This window comes from Anguilla rostrata, chromosome 4 (assembly GCF_018555375.3).
Source record: "Anguilla rostrata isolate EN2019 chromosome 4, ASM1855537v3, whole genome shotgun sequence".
Taxonomy (NCBI): domain Eukaryota; kingdom Metazoa; phylum Chordata; class Actinopteri; order Anguilliformes; family Anguillidae; genus Anguilla; species Anguilla rostrata.
Genome location: NC_057936.1, coordinates 16,700,157 through 16,724,512, shown reverse-complemented (window position 1 = coordinate 16,724,512; position 24,356 = coordinate 16,700,157). Strand labels below are relative to the sequence as shown.

General features: G+C 46.0%; 1 protein-coding gene across 3 annotated transcripts in view; it reads right to left on the bottom strand.

Annotated features, from left to right (window-relative positions):
- gli3 (GLI family zinc finger 3) overlaps positions 1 to 24,356 on the bottom strand; it is a 142,366-nt gene that overhangs the window by 91,677 nt on the left and 26,333 nt on the right. For all 3 annotated transcript variants that reach the window (XM_064330971.1, XM_064330970.1, XM_064330972.1), the window contains exon 2: positions 19,566 to 19,739. In XM_064330971.1, the coding sequence (XP_064187041.1) occupies positions 19,566 to 19,698 (133 nt within the window). In that variant the 5' untranslated portion in view covers positions 19,699 to 19,739. The remainder of the gene's footprint in view (positions 1 to 19,565; positions 19,740 to 24,356) is intronic.

Here is a 24,356-nt window from a genome sequence, read left to right as displayed (position 1 = left end):
CAGCAATCGCGGCGGTAACTGTGCAAAGTTTCCCAAACTCATTAGCATCCCGCTCCTCCTCCCCCTCTTCTCTTTCTCCCTCTGTGAACTCTCTTTCCATTCAGCCAGCTCATTCCTGCCTCAGAAGGGTCAGGCGACTAATCGTTAAATCAAGCCGGTGTCACCCCCACCCCCACCCCAAACAGTCATCCGGCAAGCAAGGGAGCTGTTCATTACTTCAGTTTATACCACCTTAAATAGGTCAGCAAACACCAGTCATTGAGGGGTCAACAGCCCCTTGATTTGCAAGGAAAACTGAGAGCAGCTTCTGGTCAGCCAGGGCTCTCTCTCTCTCTCTTTCACTCTCAAGAAGGTTTAACCTTTACTCTTTATCTTTTTCCCCTTGTATGCTTTATTTACCCCCTGATTTACTTCCTCCCATACTTTCCCACTACCATACCAGTTTGGTTCCTTACCTTACTTACTTTTGATATATTTTATTACATTTTCTTGTTTTCAAATTTTTATCATTATCGCTCAGTCCTAAACATGACAATATTCTCTTGCACTTAAAAATGATAGATGCATTCTCTCCCCAAAGTCACAACGCATGTCGACTAAGGCTTTTGAAACCACCAGCTCAACAGCGTCCTAGCAACCCTGACCATCAACCTCATAAAGCCTTGTGGCTTTTTCCCCCCTTTTCCCTTCATTTTTTATTCTTCTTTCATTCCTCCCTTTTTTTCCCATGGTTGCCCCTGCCGGTCCTCCACCAGTTCACAGGTCTATTCACCCCTTCACAAAAGATCCAGCACAGACCGACAGACCAAGAGAAACATGCTCCACAAAAAAAAAAAAAAAAAAAAAAAAACACACCCCGGTCTCTCTATGGTGATTGAATTTCTTAACATCTTTTCAAAAAGCAGTTAAATGCCTGGAGGCGAGAGGAAGAAACAGGCTAATGGTGGATTGGGAGCGCTGAACAAATTTCAGAGCCCTTTCCTGCTCGCTTTTGAGGTTGAAAGCGAGCTCTTGCCTTTCAAGTTTCAAAGTCCTCCTTCCTCCCGCAGTGTCACAGAAGGATTTGAAAAGAAGGTAATTGTGCTCGCTGCCGTCCTGATCAGAGCGCACGTCCCGGCTCTAGTATTTCAGAATCTTTCTCTGGCGGTATAATGGAGCTGGGTGCTCGGCTCTGGCTCTCCCCATGCCAGGCCTCATTAAATCCTAATGCCCAGGTCTCTCTCCTTTTTATGTCCAGGCCTCCATTGTAAAACATGGTTTTGGATACCTTCAAAAAGTCCACGCTCTACCAGGGGGAACGGGCCTGGATGGAACAGAGCGGTGGTCGGTGGGGGGTGGGGGGGGTCATGCATGCACGCAACAAATGATAAATATAAAACACAAAAGAGATAATGAGAGAAGGAGTTGGGGGGCATTTAAAGTGAAGGAGAGAGAGTTCGGCTTTGGGACAGGGGCTCAAGTTAAGGATCGGGCGATCAGAGAGCAAAAAGAGGGAGGACAAAACCCCCCCCCCCTTTTTTGTGAGTTGGCGCTTCCCCGGGGTTGGTGTCAGACGGTGTTCTGGGGCGTGCCATTCGCTCCCTTCGCCCGCCTGAGTTTGAGCGCACAAATGAGCTCTGCTACGAAGGCGAGAGTATTTTCGCCCCACCTGGTAAATGTGTATTGGTGCGGTCCAAAGTGCGCTTGCATCAGGATTGCACTATTCTAACAAGTGTTCTATGGGAGCAACTCCTAAGCCCCTCCCCAATTTGGAGGAAAGGGGTGGATATTCCACAAGCAACCTTTGAGGGCATGTTTGTGGGGGGGTGAGGGGGCTGAGGGGGGAGTGTTTGGCTGGGGAAGGTGTAGAGGAGCGGGGGAGCGAAGGATGCGCGCGAGAAACGTGGGGCTTCAGAAGCTCCTCTCCTCCTGTGCGTTAATCTCTCCCTTTTCTTTCTGTTGCAAATCAACTCTCCGAGAATGAGACTCCAATTAACAATGAGAGGGGATGCGGAATTCTGCCGCCTGGCTGGGGTTTAATAGGAACACCTCCCCAATCAGCTTACAGTAGCGAGCGTACCTGATTCGCCGGCAGGAACCTGCGCTATAGAGAATCACGCACGATTAGTGCTGGCAGTGAGGAGGGAGAGCTTTTGCCGCTTTGGAAACCCAGTTGATGGGGGGGGGGGGGGAGGGGGAGGGAGGGGGTGGAAGGGAATCGCAACACAAGGAGAGCTAGGGGATTATGTTGATTGTGTTGTGTATTTCTCAACTTCTTGGCCTCCTACTCTACGCCGTGGTACCCGCGTTAGGGAAGAAAAAAAATAAAGTTCCATTCTCTCGAGGGAGACCGAAGTGACGCGAGCAAAAAGCACAAAGGGGCTCGCTTTCCAATTTTGTGAAGGTGAACAAATCCTCCACTGACTCAGCCTCCAGTCCTTGAACCAGTGAAACTTTTCCACACTCACATATTACAAACTGCTCTGTTGAAACCTGTGCCCCAGCAAAAGAGGTACCTAGTGAGCAAATCTAGATGGAATCTAGAGGGGTGGAAATCTAGGTTGAGATGTTTTGATATGAATGGACTTGGTTAGCTTGAATTTAGCTCAGGTTTTACCCAGATATACCCAGATATAGCCTGACCTAGTCGGCTAGAAAACTTTCGCTTTTCACCAAACGTCAAGATTCGGGCTTGTGCTTGCTGGGTAGGTAGAACAGGTAGAATCCAAATCAGAGGCAGCATTTCAGCAGAAACCTATGGCACTTCAATGATAGCCATAGCAGGCTATCTGTAACAGTTGTTCTGAGTCATAAACACTTGTGAAGCCTCAGAAATATTAAGTCAATGTGGTGATCAGCATTTTCAACTAAGACAAGGTTGATAAATTTAGCATGATGGACAGGTTTGACAGGCATAATTGACCAAACCAAAGACAGATAATCTCCATCTATAATCTATACACTCTACAGAAAGCTTTTGGTTGGAGGTGTAATTTAATGCAGACAGTTGCATACAAAGTCTGAAAGTGACAGAATTGTCCCTGCATTGCAGATTAGTTTTCAGTCGGACATTAGCAAAATGCAGTCAAATGAGAACAGGTTGAAGGCCCTATAATTCAATAAAGGGCATGTCACTGGGTTTTGGAGCAAGTTTTTTCATTTACTTCAAAGCGACGTTGAAAGCACAAACGTGCAGAACTGTGGGGGCGATTCCCTTATAAACGAGGAGCTAGCGTGTGACAGCTGCTACAGCCCATCAAAGCCGAAATAACAGCTCTAATCCAGACTTACATGATTGATCACCATTGATCAAAAATATGCTCTTCCTGCCCCAACAGTGGATACTGGCACTTTCCTGGGTCATTGGACAATCTAACAATTATGATCTGTCCCACTGACCAAGCAGACATAACCCTGTGATCTCCCAACATCACGCGGTTCAGAAATGTCAGCAATACAGAGCGGCTCTAAATTTCTACAGGGGCCGGGGGGGGGGGGACTTTCGATCCAAGGCTTCACCAGATTCACATTACAATTTTTATTCTGATGAATAACAAAGGTGATATGACACAGTGCACACCTTCTAAACTATCCAGAAGCAACCAAAACCAAAAGCATGAGCAAGAATCAATAAGCATGTTACAGGACATTTTTTACACAAATTTGTTTTAGGAGGGATGACCTATTTCCGTCCCTGCCTGTAACTAATTCTTACAACTTCCAGCCCTCCTTTCATTTATGCAGAAAATTCCATGTCCAGGTGTCTCAGGAAACCATCTTGCAAACATTTATTAGTTCTGTGGATAGCCCAGTGCCTCACTGCATTGCCTGAAACTGCGCTGACAGGAACGACTGCTCTAAATACCGATTTTAAACAATATGGCCGCCGGGGGCAAGGAAAGCTAGATAGAAATTTATCAGCATCAAAGGAAAGAAATCGCACTGCAAAAGGAAATGCTTCCGTTTGCCTGCACTGTATATCTGTACATCTGTGGGCCATGTTTCAAGGACGTGCCATTAATAGTACTGCATTATTTACATCAAACAGCTACACCCAGCTGTCAAGCTGATCATGCAAATGAGTCCGGTGACGCACTATGCTAATGTTCTCCGCCAAAAACAATCTGATTAAATCCAATCTAGAAAAAATCATACAATAATCTCCTAAAAATCTATTTATGCTACAATTCCTCCAAAAGCACTTCCTTTCGTTGTCTTCTGATTTTCACATCTGTCACTCGTACACAATTTAATTTCTCTGAAGTAAAAAAAAAAAAAAAAAAAAAAATTTCAAGCAAATTCATCAAGAAAACGAAACCTAAAAGCTTTCTTACAGAAAGTTCTCGGAGGGGGAAAGTGTCCGCACTCTCGCGACTTTCAAAAGTTGCGGTTTGTTTTTTGCGGTTGCGGTTTCTCCGTGGGGTCTCATTTGAATACCGCTCAGCGAGGACAGACAGCGAACGCGCATGACTGATGGGTTGGGTAATTGCAGTGAGAGCGGGCTGCCGGTTCGGGAGCGTTCCTCCCCCCGGCTGACGGTCGATTGTCAGGGTTTGATTTCCCTCGCAGGCCAGCGACTGCTCTACTCAATATTCATCCTCGCCAGCTCGACGGCTCCCGCTCGTCTCCATTCGTCTCCGCGGCGACGCGCGAAAGGGTAGACTCCGGAGTCCCAGCCTGCCCCCTTCCTGCCGCCGGGGCTCTGCTGGGACGCCGCCCCGTAGCGGGACCGCCGGGGGCGCGTAGAGGGGGAGACGAATCAAAGAGCGCCCAGCTGCGCCCCCCCCTCATGCGTTCGCCTCCAATCGGCCTTATGGTGCGATTCACGAGGCCTCCCGTCTGAGATGACTATACCCATGGTTCAGGGATGCACAGCCTTGGAACCTTTGAGAAGAAGTCACTAGTAAAAGAATGAAGGTATGAAGCTCACAATCTCGAAATAAAATGTGTGTCATAAAAAATGATATCTGTGAGGAAAAGGGGCCTTGTCCCGGGCTTTTCTCTACAAAACTGGAACAATCTGCTGGTACTTCCTGTGTGAACTCTGTGTGAAGAGCTGTACTGAATTTTCTTGAATATAAAAGAAAACTGTGCTTGTTTCTGCTGTGCCACTCTTCCATGGGCTAAAAAGAACCCCTGTGCAGATATCTGCTGTGCTAGAATAGAGCACTGTGTTGGTTTATCCTCTTCTAAAAAAAGCACTGCAGTGATCTATTGTGGACCGCGAGTGGCCCTGTGTAGGCCTAAGACACAGCTCTGTTTACACAGAGTCATTCAGAGCCCCACAAGGTCAGCCTGGGCCAAGAAGCTCTCAGCAGAGCCGGGGAGCTGAAGCCTTCTCGCCTAGCCCGCCGAGCTACGGACCAGAGCCTGTACAAAACTGATTAGAACTCTCCGGTCAAACAGAGGAGAAAAACAGCCAAAGCAGACAAACCGCAAGCCGAAGACGACTGCCGCAAAGCCACGCGCTCCGCGGTACCGATTCACACATCGAGGCGTCGCTTTGCCACAAACTTTCACGTGAACGATTCAAAGCTACACCTTCTCAAAAGGGAGAGAGAGTGGCGTTGGCTTGCTTTTTTCAGTTATGTCTTTCTTTAAACTCCCCAGTCCAGCAGCTGCGCGTACATATTCCTGAAGCGTGTGACTACGTGCACTGCGCACACGGGAGCCGGCTTCTATTTAAAACAGTTAGCCGCCACTTACTAGGAGAGGGATAATTAGGCACTTCAAAGGCACTGGCGTGCAATCCCAGGAGGACCCGAAATCACCCCCTCTCCCAACCACCCCGCCCCATTTAATAGCATGTTAACTCCTATCTGTGGGTAGCAGGCTAATTTAACTTTTGACATTTGATATCTGAGGAATGAGCAGGATCAGCCGTTTAGCCGGAACGGGATTACCCCCACACTCCCCCCGTCCCCCGCTCCGCCGTCCCTCCCCCTGCTGAAAAAAGCAGGGTTTGAGCCTGCCCGGATTCATTAATTGGCCTGGTGCTAAGCAGTTTATCAATGACGGGGAAATATCTTGGCCTAGACTGGCTCAGCCAGTCCTGTGTTCCCTCCAGCTCTGGAACTGGCTAGTCACGGCCTTCTTATGTCAAACGCCTGTATCTCAACTCATTCTCTGAATACTTTATTCTTCCATCTTGTTGAGGTAATCAGGGGTTAAATAGTGACTTAAACACATTATTGGACACATTTTGATATTTGTTGAAATGTAACTTGTGAAGATAATTTAGTATTAATTTAGAATTAGAATATCACAGCAATTGCAAGTGTTTTGTTTGATCTGAGCAAAAACCAGGCCTGGATCCCCAAAAAGCAAGCATGTGAGGCAACAAACTCCCAGTGGGGAGAATAACAAAAACGGCAGTGGGGAAAAGACTCCCGGATGGGAAGAAATCTCGGGAGGAACCTGGCTATAGAGGGGGAGCCCATCCTCTACTGACTGGCCTGGTGTAAAGTAGCGGTATAATGGAATGTAAAAGAAATATAATGAGGGATCTATCACAGCAATTAAAATTGGGTGAGCAGGTTAAGGTTGAGGTAATAAACTAACTGGAATCGCACAAGTCCAAATTGTATAGCTCAGTATGGTGGAGTTCAGACGGGCTGGATGATACACTTGGAGCTCCAGGTTGCATCGAGTCATGGGCGGGGGAGGAACAGGGCTGCAGCGGTCCGTGAACCCAGAGCGAGGGACAGGACTGGAGCAATCCCGTGAACTCAAGGCAGGTAAATGAGTTAAGTGAAGAGTACATGGACTCTGTCACAGACTTAGAGAAAAGTGCAGAGCATACCAGAGCCTTACTTCTGTAAGTCACATTGGATAAGAGCTTCTGCTAAGTAGCTGTAATTGTAATGTAATGTAATAATGCTACTCCCAATAAAGCTTGCTGTTAAACTTCCAAATTCATAGATAAGTACTGCTTTGCTCTGTCACTGCAATTTGAATTCGAAACCATCAACCCAACTTTGAACCGATGCAAAAAAGAAAACCAGGCAGGTGAAGAAAACAGACAAACGTGGGTGTTTTCCACACGCGAACATGATGATCAATAATTAAACTGTCACTTCAGTCACTTTAAAGCAGGTTGTCCTTGTAAGACAAATGTGACAAGACCTCGTGAACCTCGTTAGGGTATCAATCTCTTTAACCTGGACAACCTGCAATTTAAATTGAAAGCCAGACAAATTCCATGCCGGGGTAACTGATTTCTCTTTTCCTTTTCCCCTTGCGCCGTTGATGTTTCGCCCCACGTCCTTAGCTGGGCTACCCCTCATTATCACCATGTAATTCAACCCCCCCAAACACGGGGAGGACATCAGCCCCTCATTACCACATCACTTTACTGTGGAAAAACCAGGGGAGCTTACAGGACCTATCATGTGGACAACGCTGCGCTTAATTACAGTTTAGCAAAGGTAGAAGGCGGGGAGAGGACAGATACAGGGCCTGGAGGGGGTCGAGAGAGTCAGGCTTAAGCCTCAAGAGTCCGGGTTACAGCAAATCGCTGCGAACGCGGGGCGGGGTCACGGCAAACAATGGCGCGGCGGACGCCAGCGAATTAACGGGGATCCGTGAAACTGGAAACGCGCGGGCGCATGACACAGCGGATAGCGTTACAGGAGGAAGGAGCTCGGGGGATGTCGCCGCATGTGGCAGAAATCCGACCAAAATGTCTGCAGAAAGCGCGGTCCCTCCCCCCCAAACAGTCCGCCCACTTCTGTCTATTGTGGCGGGTCAGTGAAGTGGTGTGACCCCATGGAAGCAAAGGTCGGGGGGGGGGAGAGAGGTGGGGGAGGCGGAAATGGAAGCACAATCCACTCGGGCGAGGCTTCAGAAGATGGGGTCACCTCATACGGAGAAGAAACACAGCAGGAGACTGCACAACCGAAGCGGCCAATGTGAAAGCTCCACGCAGGTGGCTGGACCTGAAAGTCTTTCCCCTGCAGTTCTGCGAGTGACCAGCAGGTGACTTCTCATGTTCTCACTTCATAATCCTCTTTCTGCTCCAAGACCCTGAAGGACTCTTTCCACTCCCTCCCTCCCTCCCTCGCTCAGTCTGTCCCTGCTAGTTTGCCCTCTCAGTAATAAGATTTGCTGCTCTGGGACCTGTCCTGCCACTCTGGCCGCTGGAATCCTCCTCCCCGCCGTTGCCGTGGATTCCTGCCATAAAACTCCAATCATCTTTAATCAGCGCATTGCTCGGCCCACTTAAAATCCCATTCATTCCGCATTCTTCACGCCGTTCCCTCACACTGCCCATAAGCTTCGCAGTTTTTTTTCCCCTCCCCTCCCTGAACCCAAAAGCAACACGTCTGTGTTTCTGGACTTCGGTGCCGTGCGAGACCGGCCCCGCCAGACTTAGTTTGACTCGACGAGCGCCTGTCGCGATGTCGTCATTTCTCCGGTGCCAAACGTCCGCTCTCGGGCTTGTGCTCTTGCCTCCGTCTGCATAACTTTGACGGCCGGTTGGTTGTTGCCCCCACCCCCTTGCATGCTCCTCTGAAGACTTGAATGTTCTGTTTATTTAGGCTTTTCAGCAGCAGATGTTTGCGATGTAGCTCGATAGCTGCGAATGGATTTGGTCATGCCTCTTCAAGCGTGATGTCAGATAACGGGCGAATGTTCTCCACTTAGACTCCATGAAACCTTGTGCGGAGCTTGCTGCAGGGGTGTCTGAGAGTGCAGAAGTGGGATTTTGGTGGAGCACCTTAACACGGGGGGAAAGAAATGGTTTGAGATTTCGGATTTTACCTTTGGCGTTTATTAAGGCGTTCCATAAATAAAACGGGGAATGAAAATGCGTTCCGCTTGATTTGGTGTTCGGGCTATAGCGTGAGCGATGACGCAAGGGATTACTCCCAAAAGTGACAAAGGAAGAGAAATGAAGAGGAAGTAAATAAAAAAAAAACTTCTCAAACAACTTATTATTGCACCCAGTTTTAGCCAGTCAGAATACCTTATGGACCAAAAGCAGCCAGAGTGTGCTTTGACCGACGCATGGAGTGTTTATCTTGGGCGAAGACCATGTAGTGGTCAGGCAGTCCCAAGGGGTAATTTAAAACTGGGATGGGATGAAAATCGTTCATTGCAGTTGCCATATACCCTATATGCACCAAACCCCAAAAGACAGTTCAGTCAAAAATGCAACTAAACAAAAAACGAAAACTATTTGGAGACTCCTATGGAAAACACTCCCCCGTATGACTGCGCCTCCCCCCTAAAGGCCCACGCAGGCCTCCTAAAGTACACGGTTCACATCGGAAACGTGGCACCGCGAGTCTGTCCTCCCCGAGAAGCGCTCCCGCGGGCACGCTTCGCTGTTCCTTCCTCCCACTCGCGGCTCTCCGCTCGGCGCTTGGAGACGTGCCCCGGTTCCTTTGGCGGGGCGGGGCGGGCCCCGCGCGCGCGCTCCGCTCCCCGGACGGCTCCCGGGGCTAACGGACCCACTCGGAGCTGAACGGGATCCAGCGGCGAACAAAGGGCGCATTGAGGAGGTGAAAAAGTAACGTGTGCCGTTTCTGACGGCGGTGGAGGCGAAGTCATAACGTTGCCAAATTGCTAATAATGGGACCCGTATCCTGCAGCTGTCCAGGAGCTTAAGGAAAGGGTGTGACTGTGCGCTTTAACACAAGAACACGCATTATGGGGACTGACCCCAGGGCTTATAATTCCAGACTACATCATTTTTCTTCCTTATACACACGCGTGTAATTTATGCTTTTAGTTAGTCAATTATCCTGATTAATAAGCGCGTACTACAACGTGCCTTGATTGTAACAAAACACCCCTTTCTATGATACCATAAAGCAGGATGTTATCATGTTGTCATAATTTTACCATAAATCAAAACTGTGGACGTTCTGTGTCATAAGCAACAAGTTTTCGCAGCCTGCATAATGGTGCTCGACAAGGAGTGATGCATTTCACGGCATGCAAATCTGACTATTTTTTCTATTGAAAAGCATTTTGATAAACCTATCAATTTCCTTCCAACGAACATTTCTGGCTTCACAGAGCTGCGCTCTCTCACGAGGAGTAATGAAGAGGTGAGCTTCTCTGTGGGAATCCGACTGGCACGGAGTCAGACGGCTGAATCTCTTCAGCCGGATTTTCTCCTGTCGCCCTGGGGCTGCAGACGGAACATCATTAGCGCTCGGAGTTCCAGGTGGGGCCCGGAGAGGCGGGGAGACCGGGCTTTCGGAAGAAGGCGGAGAGGAGTCAGTTCAGGGCACCGTCGCGAACGCTCACCGCGATGAAGGCGAGAGATAACGGCTCGGCAGGCGCTCCGACCCGGAGCCTGACGTGAGCTCCCTGCGAGCAGAGAGCTCGGGGAGCTCAATAATATCGAGCCGACCGGGAGAGGCGCTTACTCATCTGAGCAAGGGGTGTTATTCTCCTCAAGACGCGAGGAACCGGAGGGAAAAAAGGGAAAGAGAGAGCTATCGATATGTGCGGCGAAAAGGCGTGATCTCCGAAACACCCATGGAGAAACCTACCTCAGAGGCCTGCTTTTTTTATTTTCAATTTTTTTAGAACTTTTTATCTGGTGAATTAAACTGGGATCGAAGAGACATTTAACAGTGCCTTGGTGAGTAGCGCTATGTGTAGTTCGGAACTGAATTCTGGCAAAATTAGACATCATTAGACACCTTTAGCCCGCAAAGAACTTTTCTCTCCCGCCTGCCTGTGTTTAATTTTTCACACTATCTCGTTTTCTGAAACCAATGGCTTTTTCTCCTCACGTGTGAAAACAAGAAACTAAAACAATGCTTAATTGGATAAAATTTGACTTCAATGTGTTACACCTTATTTTTAGGTTTTCACAACTGAAAAATTTTAGGTTAATTCAAATGAACTTAAAATTTTTCAAATGAATCTAAAAATTGAGAAAAAAAGAAATTTTAGGTTTATCCAAAGAAAGATTTTTTTTTCAGTGTATCAATTATCTGACAGAAGTGGGTATCAAACCCTCTCAGCTGATACCCACCACCACCAAAAAAAAAAAAAAAAAAAAATCATAAGCAGCCTTGAAATTCTAATGTGGGTGCCTTTCCTTAATTTGTCTGTCAATAATCATGACTCTTCTCACACTTTAAGCCTGAACTATTTACAACGGGCCCAGGAGAGCACTTAGGGGGAGGTAAAAAGAGAAAACTTCTGTTTCCAATCAATCACTGGAAATCAGTGGTGTGGTTTACGCCCTTTGATCCCGCCTCTTCTTCTGCAGTTTGAGAGGGGAACTGAAGGGAAGGGAGAAGCAGAAGAGGGGGTGAGGGGAAAAGGGAGCGAAGCAAAGCCCAAAGTGGAGGGGGCGGGGGGGCTGTACTGAGCAGACAATCTCGGTACTTTTGGGGGCCCCTCCACCCTGAAATCTGAGCTCACATCTAGATAGACAACGTATACTCATGAAGGCCACATTGCTTCAACTCAAATGCTCATGCACACACCTTGCTGCAAACGCACGCGTGGACACATGCTCAGTTACACACAGGTAAACGTGATGCATGTACGCTCCGTGCACACGCACTAATAAGCAAATACTTGCAGACATGCTTTCGGGTTCTCGCATGCGCATTCAAGCACACACACCTCGACTCAGGGCTCCACGTTTCATACGACACAAATAAACAGAGTGGCACTTCGCTACAGGAGATGTCTAGGGAGCGCAGCAAATTACCCCTTGTTATTTAGTTGCAGCATCTGGCCGCAGTTGTTAAATAAAGTCTGTTTGAAATTACACAAACTCCTCTTTGTGTGTATAGAGAGAGAGAGAGAGACAGAAAGAGAGAGAGGGGAGGGGGACAGAGAGAGCGAGAGAGAGAGAGAGAGAGAGAGAGAGAGGGGGGGAGAGAGAGACAGAGAGACTGCAGTGACACGCTACAGTCACTTCGCTGCCAGGGTCGCCCCAGCTTCTCCCCGTTCCAGAGGAGGGGCCGTCGGTGACGCCTGCCGACAAATGGGCAGAAGGACAGAATGCTCAACTGCTGTTTCCCTGTTTTATTGTTTTATGGTTTTATGAGACTCTTCCTTCACCCCCCCTTTACCCTCCCTCCCTCCCTCCCTCTCTCTATCTCTCTCTCCCCCTCCTCAAGAGCACCTGTCACAGCCAGACCACTGCTGCTGACTGGAGCTCCGTGATTTACGCCAGCGATAATGCACACTGATTACGGCCTGTATTCCCATTCACCTGTTGCCAGTCCCTTCTGCTTGGTAACTTGCAGCAACAACCACAACACTTGCAGTTCAGGGAAAAAAAAACATCTTATTTTAAGTTTATGTTAAAACACGTTAGCTAATGAGTTGCCTAAAATAGTTTGCCCTTTGGACAGAATTCACTACTGTTACGGTGAATGCGTATTGCTATTATCAGCTGTGTTCACGGATGTTTACACGTGGCAATAACATAATTTATAAAGGCTTTATAACAGATGAAGAAACAAATGAGATTTACAAATTATATCAACGTGTTTGCGTGAAATAAAAATCACATTTATTTTGAGTGGTAGTATGATATGTGGTAGACTTTTGAACAGGAGAAAAAATGTTTTTGCCCCACTTGCATTAACAACTGAATTCATTGTTAAGAACAACCTCGCTCTCACTGTGCAATCCCACTCTAAGCTACATGCCACCGTTTCCCCAGAACACCAGGGGGCGCAGTAACAATGAGGTCTCTGACCCGCAGAACAGCGGGGAAGGGATAATCTTGCCCCTCTGGCCCTGTGAGCTCGTAGCTACCAGGTGGGTCACCCCGCTGCTATAGGAAATTGCCTTCAGTGCAGAGATCCATGAAACAGTTCTCACACTAGTGCATGCAATGTGCATCAGGTAGAATGCCTGTGTGGCAGCCCTCTGAATGTCACTCTATACAACTACCGGCCTCTTTCCTCCAGAGAGTTACATCAAGCCTGTTCTAATCACATCACCAAATGCTGTGCAACAGTAACTGAAGCATTACACATGTATACGTTCAAATGAATATAAGAGCTTGAGTTAATTTATCATGTAATACATTTTACTAGCTGTGGCATGTTCTTGTCTGCAACTAAAACTTGATTCAACTCAAATTTGAACTCAAGTATAAATATATAATGCATATTGTGTTATGCCATCAGCAATTCGGTATGGCACATGCTTGTATGTTGACATAAATATATTTGTGTTTCATAAGTACGTGTGTATATCTGTGTGTGTGTGTGCACAGCTGTGCATTTCTGTTTCTGCTGATTGTGTGTGCGTGTGTGTGTGTGTGTGTGTGTGTGTGTGTGTATGTTTATGAGTGTGTGGGTATGCATTTGTGTCTGTGTGAGTGTGTGTGTATATCTGTACAAGTGTGTGGGTATGTCTTTGTGTCTGGGTGTGTGTGTGTGCGCATACGTGTGTGTGTGTGTGTACGTATTTGTATAAGTGTGTGGGCATGCATTTGTGTCTGGATGTGTGTGTGCGTGCATGTGTGTGTGTGTGTGTGCATGTGTGTGCATATTCACACAGACACCGCGGAGAGTGGGGAGGGGTCTCAGCTGTGACACTAAAAGCAACCTTTCCTCTTTAGGGCAGCTGTGTCACGGTCCATAACGCCCCTCGCATTGTAGGGTCGACCCACAAACTAGGCGCCGCTCCCCTGAGATTCTTTATCCCGTCTGCAATCACACATCCAGTGCTCCCTCTCATTAACCTCCCCAGCCAATCCAAAGCAGAGAGCCAACCTCTCACTTCCCCGTCCAGCTCACATATCTAAGGGCTTCCTCATATGAAACCCTGGCAGAAACTGGAGCAAAATAACCTGACCCAAAATATTTCTCACATCCTTTTTTCAAAAAAAAAACAAAAACTAAAAAAATCTATTTAACCCTGCCCCCTTTGAGATTTCACATGCAGTTTCATTCGTCGGTGAGAAACACCCACATGGTCATTCCTTTGATAGAGCATTTCCATTTATTTATTCACCTTAAGAATAAAAAAAAATTAAAAAATCAAAACAAAGACAATCAGACCGAACTGGGAATCTTCCAGAAGAACTGTGAGAGACGACAGAAAAGAGGGGGCAAACGGCAGCGGGGAGGGAAAGGAAAAAAGGGGCCTGGTGGAGAAACAGTTGATTATGAGTCCCATCAAGTGATCAATGATTTCATTAATAAGACGGATCATGGGGCTGTCATGCCTCTGACAGAGTCGTGAGGGATGATCTCTGGTCGGGGCTCCATTTCCCCGGCCGGCCTGTGCACTGGCAGCTAGTCTTGGCCCATTCAATATTACCCGAGAAAAACGACAGCGCTGGGGAAGAAGCATTTGGGGGGGGGCAGGGGTTTGTGGGGAGGAGGGGGAAGGGGGGTTTGAAGAAAAGTGAAAATCCATTTTGAAACCAATTTTCAATTAGGATCCACAAGCTGTTATCACAGGTGTCGCAGAATGGAGGCCGTAAGTGAAAATGTCTCCTATCCATTTCTGAAATGAATCCTTATCTGGGCAGCACAAAGATGGCCGGGGACAGCCTATCTGTAAATTACTTTCCATCCGCGGTGTTAACGGGAACTTTATTTCTGTCAGATGACATTCTTCTGTATTTTCCGTCGATAATTTAAATGCCTGCTTAAAAAAAGGAGGTAGCCGCCTCTCTCTTTTTAGAAGCCCCCCCCACCCAGAGCTAAACCTTCTTTTTTCCTTCCAAAACACAAGTGACTATTTTTGCCCCGTACTTTTTCTTAAATGCAAAATTTCTTGTAAACTTCTTTTGGGTACAAAGTGGTGTTCTGTGGTACAGTAAAGTAACTTGTTTTATTTTACCCGCAGAATCAGGGTTCTTGCCCTTAAATTCTGCACAAAAAAACAAAAACAGAGCTGCAGTTTCACTCATGCATTGTAAAGTTCGTCTGCACCCCGCTTACTCAGAGCACTCACATTTCCCAATTGCAAGCTCGCTCACTCACTCTCTCTCTTTCCATCTTCTCCTCATTCTTTCTCTCTCCCCATTTCTCCCTACCTCTCTTTCCCTCATTGGGGATCACCCACTTCATTAATTCAGCGCCCAACCATCCAAATCAAAAATTCAACCAACCAACCAGCCAGCCAACCAGAAACTTTTCCTTATTCACATTTATAGAGGCAGGGCATTTTTTCCCCCTTTCTCTTTTTTCAGAAAATTATCCCATGACGACGGGATTTATTCAGTCAAAGAACACGGATGGTTTTTTTTGCGGGGGGGTTGGGAGGGGTTGGGGGGATGGGGTGGGGGGGGTTTGCCCGGGAAGCAACAAAAGAATCAGGAGACTTTGTGGTCCACCTGCCTGGAGAATGATGAGGATGGGGGGAGAGCCCTCCCCCCTACCCCCCAAAAAGAAACCAATCAAACTATTGTTGTGGCACAGTCAGACCTTTTCAACTGTCAAGCCAGGAGAGCAGGCCATAAGATGAAAGGAGCACAGGATGAAACTACCATTTAGCCAACCATGTGGGAACGCTCCCCAAAGACTCAGTAATTGCGCTGAAACTCAACTTTTTCAGAACTTGCAGAGAGAGACAGACAGACAGAGAGAGAATGAGAGGGAGAGAGAGACCTAACAATCCTTTTTAGAAGGCTAGTTACCATTTCTTTAAATGATTTCTTAATTTTAAAAAAAATTCCTTTTGCTGAAAAATGATGACACATTTTTAAAATATGTATCATGACCCAGTCAAAGCCATTTCCAGTCTGAAGAATACATGTAGTAGGCAGGGCTATGCATTGTGTATTTCAGGATTGGAGGATACTCCTGACAATGTATCTGTTAGTAAATCTGAGACAAAAGTGTAAAGAACAAGGCAATTCAACAGAGCATTGCTTTGAAGAGCAAATGTACAAAGACACAAATCTTTACTCAGAATTATTATTTTGGCTTGTAGTAAAACTAGTCTTGAAAAACACGTTTTTTCCTCTGTAACAGAAAAACATTTTCAATTCATGGAGAAATATTAAAATGATGCTGGAGGCCCTACAAACTCTCTTTGTGTTTAAAATAACATGAGCAAGCATTTAGGTTAACAACATGCAGGGCCCAAGATTCAAAAAGTCGTTCATTTTGAACTAAAGGCCGCTCTTATAACAAATTCACAACTGTTTAGGTAAAAGTCCCACTTTCACTGACATTCTTAGCACTGCTTTGACTTTCAGGGCTACAGAACCAAGCCTCCTTCCCCCTCCCACACAGCCTACCGACCCCCACCACTGCACAACAATCAGTGCTCCAGAGGCCCCACCCACTTATCCAGCCTACCAATTGGCTGCAAGATCAGCCCCAGGAGAGGAGACCACAAGAGGGTATGTGAGGGTAAAGTAGCTGCTTTCGAGTTGGAAAATGGGGAGGCTACAGAAACACACACCCGTGTGCATACACATACATACACTCACATTCCTAGTTCTTTCTGAACTAGATAGATTTCCTTGACAATGATGGAACAAAACTATTGAGGACAAAGTACCAGGAAAAAGTGCCTAAGAAAAAAAAGACTGTTCAATATTCATTTTATCTTATTGTAGAAAATAAAACTGTCAGGTCTGTTTGTTCTTTTGAGCTTCAGAATGCATTTTGTAAGATTGTACTTATCCTGCTTCTACACACAAATTGAAAATATAGAAATATGTACAGCATGTAGCTTCAAAGTGCCTTCAATGATATTTTGGGGGAGGTGAAGTGGTTTACCTGGCAATATTGCTTCTTACTGTCCAAATTACATTTCCCTAAAGATGACCAAATAATGAATCAGCATATTCCCATTTGAGCTGGGAGCATTTACAGTCATCTGAACAGCAACGTTGTGTCCAGAAGCAGTGGCAGAGATGCAATCAAGGAGTTCACTGGTAACAAATAGAATAACAGCAATAGTGACTGCTGAATTCTTTCTGGCAATACCCCCTGGATCGCTGTGGTCATTAGCCAGGAAGTAGCTGGTAAGTGTCTACCAATCACCGTCTGTGCTATTCTATTGGCTGTTACCAATGTACTCTGTAATTGGTTGAGCTCCTCTGTTCACAGCATGACTGGCGTGCAAATATTTAATTATCCCTACCCACTGCTGGGCAGAGCTCAAACACTTCAGCATCTCTGTGAATATGGAGGCCTAAGAATTCCCCATGTATTGCCCAGAATCGCACACAACATATCTGAGCACTCGGCCAGGTAGTTCAGACAAGTCTATATAGGGCAGAAGAGGGTTTTAGTAAAATAAAGAGTTAATATGGGGACAAAGGTTCATGGGCTGTAAGAAAGTCACAACAAAGGTGCCTTAGAGATGAAATAATTACTGAAATGCAAATTTAAATGAAACAAGCAGGCATTTCACCAACTGGAACGTACTGGTTTTCAAAACTGGGACTTGGGATTTTAGATCACACATTTTTCAATTACATATCTTCTCGGTACGGTCTGTCCATTCTGTCTTCTGAGAGCCGCTCCAGCTGTGGGGCAGCTCCCCTGCACCCCCACTACCACATAACCCCCCCCCCCGATCCTCATTAGCCCTGACTGAGTTAACGCTGTTCTCACTGCGCCTAGGGTTTCCCCTCCTGGCTCTATATCAGGGGGAAAATATTTTCTTAGGCCCTTCCTGTGAAGTGCCAGTCACTGGTGTTCCACAGCTGCTCACAATCACATTTTGTTTGTCAGAGGGGAAGGGAGGGGTTTACTGGGGTCAAAGTTGAGGGGGTGTTAGGTTACACCTGATAAGAGGTTATGAGCTCGGTGAGCCTGGGAGTGTGTAGTAATGATAATGCACAGCAGATCTGGTATTCAGCCTCTGAAACTTGAAGATTTCAGTCAACATTTGTTTTTGTTTTTTTAGTACAGGATTTTTATTTTCTCTTTCCCTTAAAGGTTCTCTGACAGAAAAAAAATCTACAATGAACACTCAGGTTGTCTAACTGAATCTGGAATTCATTTTTTGGTTTAATTTGTGTTTTCTGGGAAAATCTTAAAATTAACCAGGGAATGCGTTTTGTTGATTGACTAAACACAAAGTGATCTAAATGGCCATTACTGTCCTTAAATGCTTATTACATCCAATCTTTAAATGCTTGGTATATCCAAGCAAACATGTTTTACAATGGTTTCCTTACGGGGTCTTGAAATTGTTGTTTCTAAATTGGTCAATTTCAATTTTGCATTCTCTTTAATTTTCCTCTGGTATCCCTTGTTTTGTGGAACTCCATAAAGATTAGAGGTTCATGAGCACTACAGTTTGTAGCAAAGACAAACCCACCCTGTCATCTTGAAGAATAATTACAAATATTCCACCAACGAAAGTCGGCAATCACAGAGTGCAAGGGAATTATATCCATGCGTTCCCCCCCCCCTCAGTCAAACTTTTACCCCCTCTCCCCTTTAATTAATAAAACAGTGTTAGCCATCTGGGAATGAGTAACAGTGAGAATGTTCCCAAGACGCTTCAGGATGCATTCCATGCGCCTCCCCCCAAAAACCCCCTGCCTGCCCCCCAACTTCCTGCAAAAACACAAGAGTCTCACATATGGACAGAACAGCAACCCTACAAGTCATTAACCCTCTCTGCGACTGCTTAATGTCTCCAACCTGGAACTTGGAACGACAGCATTTGACATCCTACAAATCAGCGGTAACCAAGGGCGACAGACCTCTCTCCACTGACACATGCGCGCGCACACGCACATTAACATGCGCAGACTCCCCCCGTTCTTTGCCATGACTTTTGCAAATGTGCGCAGCTGTAATTTGAGGCAAGGCCCTCTGTTTTGTTTAGAGTTTACTGGCTTCTGGCTCAGTCGGTTTTTGAAAAGTTATTAAAACTGCTACAGCTCCGCAAATGTTTCAGGGGAACACACCAAGTTAGTTTCATGAGACAGTCAAACACAAGTCAAGGCTGGAGATAATTATTTTCCCAGAATGACTGCAAAAGTGTATTAAACTTCATTAAACGGCTATATGTGGCTGAATTTGTCCTTTAGAAAAGCAATTTCTTTCACCACTGACACGAATCTACTAGGACCCATCTGTTTACATCTCACCGTTTCTACTTGCTTCCAAAGCTTGTTTCCGACTGCTGCTGAGACCTGTTCTGAACCTGTCAGCTCGCTACTCTCAAGTATTTACAACCATGAAAGGAGCAGCTCACCCTACATTTCAGTCATACAAACACATCATTCAGCAGACATTCGCACCATGGACAGAATCCGGCCCCATATTTACTGAACCTGAAATCAATACCTCTATTTGACAAAATCCATCAAATGTCAAGTGATTTTTGAAAAAGATCAACAGGGTACTCTTGGGGAACCAACCAAAGGTTTACATAAAGCTAAGGCTACTAAAAGGTTGCTTAGCCTTTTCATTTAACCCTGATCTGTCAGACCTCTCTGTGCACACCGGGTGATTTGCTCACCAAAAAATTTGACTGTAAATATCAGGTCAGAAAGGATTGTGCAGGATGGAAAATTGGTTTAAATTCATTCCCAAGACAGAAACAGTGGAACACAAGAACAGGGGTAAGAGGGCACTGCACACGGCAGGGAGACTGAATGAGAGATAACAGGCTGGGAGCCGGGGGAGGAGAGGGCCGGCGTTCCTTACCATTGGACGTGGTGCTGGAGGCCACGGCCTTCTCGCTAACGTCGGCGCGGCCCGAGGAGCCCTTGCTGGCCACGATGGTCTCCACCTTCTTCTTCTTCTCAGCTGCGGAACTGGCATGGGGCTGGGCTTCCATGGCGACTGCTCATTCCTCAGCGTCTCATGGAGCCGGGACACCTGCCGGAGTGCAAGGACAGGCAGACGAATGAGGCCTGAGCGGGCGGGGCGGGGGGGGCTTCCCAGCTGTGTCCTCTCACAGGTTCCTCGTCTTAGCGGGGAGGAGATGGCGCTCACCTCTCTTTACGTTCCCCTCCCCCTTTTGGTTTCCCTTAGAGACTGGAGCGTGAGCAGGGAGCAGAGCTAAGGCTGAGAAAATGCTGCATGATGGACTGGACTAACTAGACCAGACACCTGTTCGCTTGCGTCACAGTGCTGAGAAATGGCAAATGGTGGTCAAAATTCAGCCATTCTAAAGCAAAAGATGCACGTTTTCCAAGAGAACTACAAGAGAACATGGTTCCATGTATAGCTGCAGGCTCACGTTTCCACCCTGCAATCCCTGCTATAAAAATTCTATGTGTTTCTTTCAGACTTCTTATGACTACCATACTACCATTTACAATGGTTTAGCCATTGCACAGCCTTCAGCTGATCCAGACACTAATTTCTATGATGGGACATGTATGTGTGTTCAAGGTGCAGTACCACTAACTCAACTTTACGATCTTTCAACGTATCAGACTGGGAAATATTGCAGTGCGCCCAATCAAGAAATCATTGAGCCCGCTCTGCTGCTCAACTGGGCACGAATGAAACTGTTTTTGAGTCTCAACAAGTGCATCAACAAGAACCTCTTCAACATGCTTGATGATGGTGGGTTTAGTTTGGGCCATGGTGAGTGACTGTTCCAAAGCGGAGCACCAGGTACTTGATAGCGTTTGAAACATCTGAAGAATCATTACAGTATGGATGAAGCCAAAGACTTGTGGCCCAACCCAGATCGGCGTTATGGCAACACATGGAAGATTTCATGACTGCGTGCATATTATGCCTTGCCCTTAAAACTGCTGCGGTCTTAACGCAATAAAAGGCGTTACCACAGCCTGGACAGCAAATAAACATCGAGTTCTGCACTCATTCTGCACGATTCTGCACCAGAAAGACGAGAAAAAAACCTTGAGGGGAAACAACCAAGAAAAACACAGCTCACAATCAAAAAAGCAAGGGGTTGTTTGAGGATCCTTCAGGGAATATCAGGGTTCTAAAGCCCTTTTATGCTCTAAGAAAGTTATTTTCACTGCTGTTGTTTTCTCCTTTTTTTGTCTCAGATTTTTTTGTGTGTGTGTGTGCTCAGTCTTGAGTTGCTTTGGACCCCTTGAGAAGTTCCGTCAGTGTCAACCTCGGCAGGAACCAGTGCAGGTTTTCTCCAGACCCTTCCTGTTTAGAGACCGTCAAGCCCTGGGGTGTCGGAACCGCCACGATGAAAGGGACTCCACGATTCAGAGACATTTCGGTGCTCTGCGTGCCCCGGCCATTCATTTGGGCCCTTCACTTATCCAAAATGCTCAATACTTCAAACATTATTCCTGGAAATATTTAGTCGGCATAACACGGTCTTTCAATTGAGAGAGGCTTAATTACCATACAACTTTATAACTAAACGCCTACACCCCCAGAATCTGCCCAATTAAAGGGGTGTGGTGGAATTGGCTCCATCGTATAAGGCTGCCATTGAACTTTGGAAGACATCTCCATCATGGTCTCACAGAATTGGGGCTCAGGACCCAGATGTTGTTATTAGGTGGAAGTAGACTTTTGACTCAGAGTTTTGTTAAAGGAGGGGGGAAAAAACAAACACAGTGTGCTTTGTTTGTTTTTTCCCCCCTCCTTTAACAAAACTCTGAGTCAAAAGTCTACTTCCACCTAATAACAACATCTGCAAGTAATTCTGGGCACAGAAAAGTGCAATTATTCTGCAAGCAATCAAAACAAAATCAAACAACACAACATTCTTTCCCTCTAACCATTTGCACACGAATCCATGTGTTACAACCAATCTTGGCTAAGATGTTTTCTAATCTGAGAAGTTGGCCGAAAAAGAATTCTGGCTCAAACTTAAAAATTACGGCATTACAGTGACACATCCTGAAATTAAAGAATAAACAGTTTTTTTGATGCCTTGACCAAAACTAATTCTCAGGTCGGAACGTGTGCATGCTAGCCGGACTGTGTATGCAAGTCAATTTTCACCGGTTAGCAACTAAAGGATTTCATAAAGGTAGCAAATACCCCAAGTGAGTCTGTTCGTGAGAAACGAGAAGATCAGTTGTTTCTTTCCTCTTTTAAAACATGCTGAACTGCCTTGATTGAACGATTCAAGTTTTAGGAAAAAGGAAAAAAGCTACTACTTTTTCCACCTAATAAAGAACTGGCCTTTGACCTGCCAGTGTATTTGTAGTGAGTCTGTGTGTGTGTGTGAGAGAGAGAGAGAGAGAGAAAGAGAAAAAGAGAGAGAGAGAGTGCGCAAGTGCTCATTTGTGTGTATGGGGTGGGGGGGAGTCTTACCACCCTTAACCCTCATTTTTCCCCCCCAGGTGAGATAGGAGAGGAAGAAACAGAAATAAAGAAAAGGTTAGTGTGAGAGGGAGGGAGGGAGGGAGGGGGGAGAGACCCAGGGAGCAATAGAAAGACAGAAGGAGGGGGGGCATAAACATTCCTTTGGTAAAGCAAATATTCGGAGCTCTTGGCCACTCAAGCGTGGCTGACCCCTTTTGTGCTCCTTGCAGCGGGCCGCGTTTCCAGAGCCGCAATTAAAAGCGGGACCTTTTCTTCCCGTAATCCCCCCGCTCTCCACACTGGCACTCTAGCCCCGAGCAGTCCTGCAGGTGCACCTTCCCTGCGTCCCTCTACAACATCAATAGCACCTCGCAAACATCACTCGCACTTGTAGCTCCTGAGCAAACGTAACCCTGAATGAATTTTACTGCTATGGCACCTCGTACGATATTGCGGAAGGACCTCGGACATAATCGCCAATTAGCGTTAAGAGGGTCTTACATAAATTATGCTGATCTTCTATAGCAATGTAATAACCATTTGCTCATTTTTAAATTAGTATTAGTACTTAGGATTAATAGTTTGTAAAGTCATAAAGATATCTCTCCTTTATCCTGAGTAGTGGCTTTCAATAGCCAAAGTTTTGGACTGAGGATGTTGTATTTTGTATAGAGTATTTTGGCGTGTGTTTGATTTTTTCATTGGGCATTTTGGTGTTTCATTTCCAATAAAATATAGACCAAGCCCTATTTCCAGACCTTTTGTACCTTTTTAGTCAAACAAAAACATCTTATGTTTCAAATTATGGTCCAGACCCTCAGTTGCACAGGGACTACGATAGCAAGATAATGCATAACACAAAAATATTTCAAATATCTAGATAGTTCCAGCATCCAGCAGTCCCCCAAACCGTATTACTCAATCTTCAGTGCTGCTGTCCAAAAACACATTCCAATTATTTTGCAACAATCATCTTCGGAGAAAAACATACTTTGATAACAACAACCTGCAATTGCTATACTCCAATCCGCAATTGGTTTTTGAACAAGATGATCCGTATAAAATGATCGAATTACTGGTTTTTGGTCCTTGAAATATGTATCTTACATATACTGTCACTGCAGAGAAATACAAGGCTGTTTCTTCATTTTTAGGACCATAATTCCTTCACAGAGAAAGAGCGATTAGCCAGGTTTAAAGTAGCACACTTGAGTCTGCACGTAATAATAATGATTCTTATTTTAAGCACATTAAGCAAATCAATTTAACATAAATTATACGCTTTGGTGACAAAAGCTTGGGATTTGAAAGTCTGCTACCAATGGTGCACATCAAAGTCAAAACGAAAAGAAACTTTTGCCTCTTTAAAAACGCCATGTTTACAAATGCAGTCATTTCACAGCATGTCTTCTAACTAAGAAATGAAAGCAATCATGTGGGAAGATGGATAGGTAACTTTATTTCATTTTTTTTTTACATACATTTCTATCAGACAAACCTACCCCATAGCCTATGTGTATTTTTACATATGTGCGCTTGCACACACGTACCCATCTACACATACACAGGGACGCACATACCAGTATGTACATATATTCTTGAACTGTCTTTCTTATTTGGCGATTTTTTTATTTATTTGATTCCCCCCCTGCAGTGCCTGGGTGTGACGGTACTGTAGTTGTATTCATTTCATTACGGGGTGCGCGGAGCAGAGCGTCCCCCGGGGGGGGTGGAGGGCGGGGGGGAGAAGCAGGCAGCGGCGCTACATTCATCATCATTACATCAGCGGCCGCGGAGATCCTTTATCTGACGCTTATCAACACCGCACAAATACACTAAAGAGAGCAACGTAGCAGGAGAGAGAGAGAGGGTGGGGGAGAGAGACAGAGAGAGAAAGCAGGCTCGAGATGAGAGAGAAACGAGCGCTGATCAGTCGGCAACAAAACAAGGCTCCCCCTATATCAGCCCTAATTGAGTTTTATGCCTTTACTTTTAAGAAAATAACACCCGGTGGTTTTGTAAAGGTGGGGGGGAGCGGTATTACTTGTGAATTTGGGGAGATGCATATATAGATGCATATAAAGCTAAGATACTTACAGTGAGTGGGATGAGAGGACTGGGGGGGGGGGGGGGAGGGTGGTTGGGGAAATGTGCTGTGGGAGTGAGCACTGGTGGATGGGAATAGAGGAGATTTAACATGGGGGTGGTGGCGGGGGGGGGGGGGTGGTTGGTTGGATG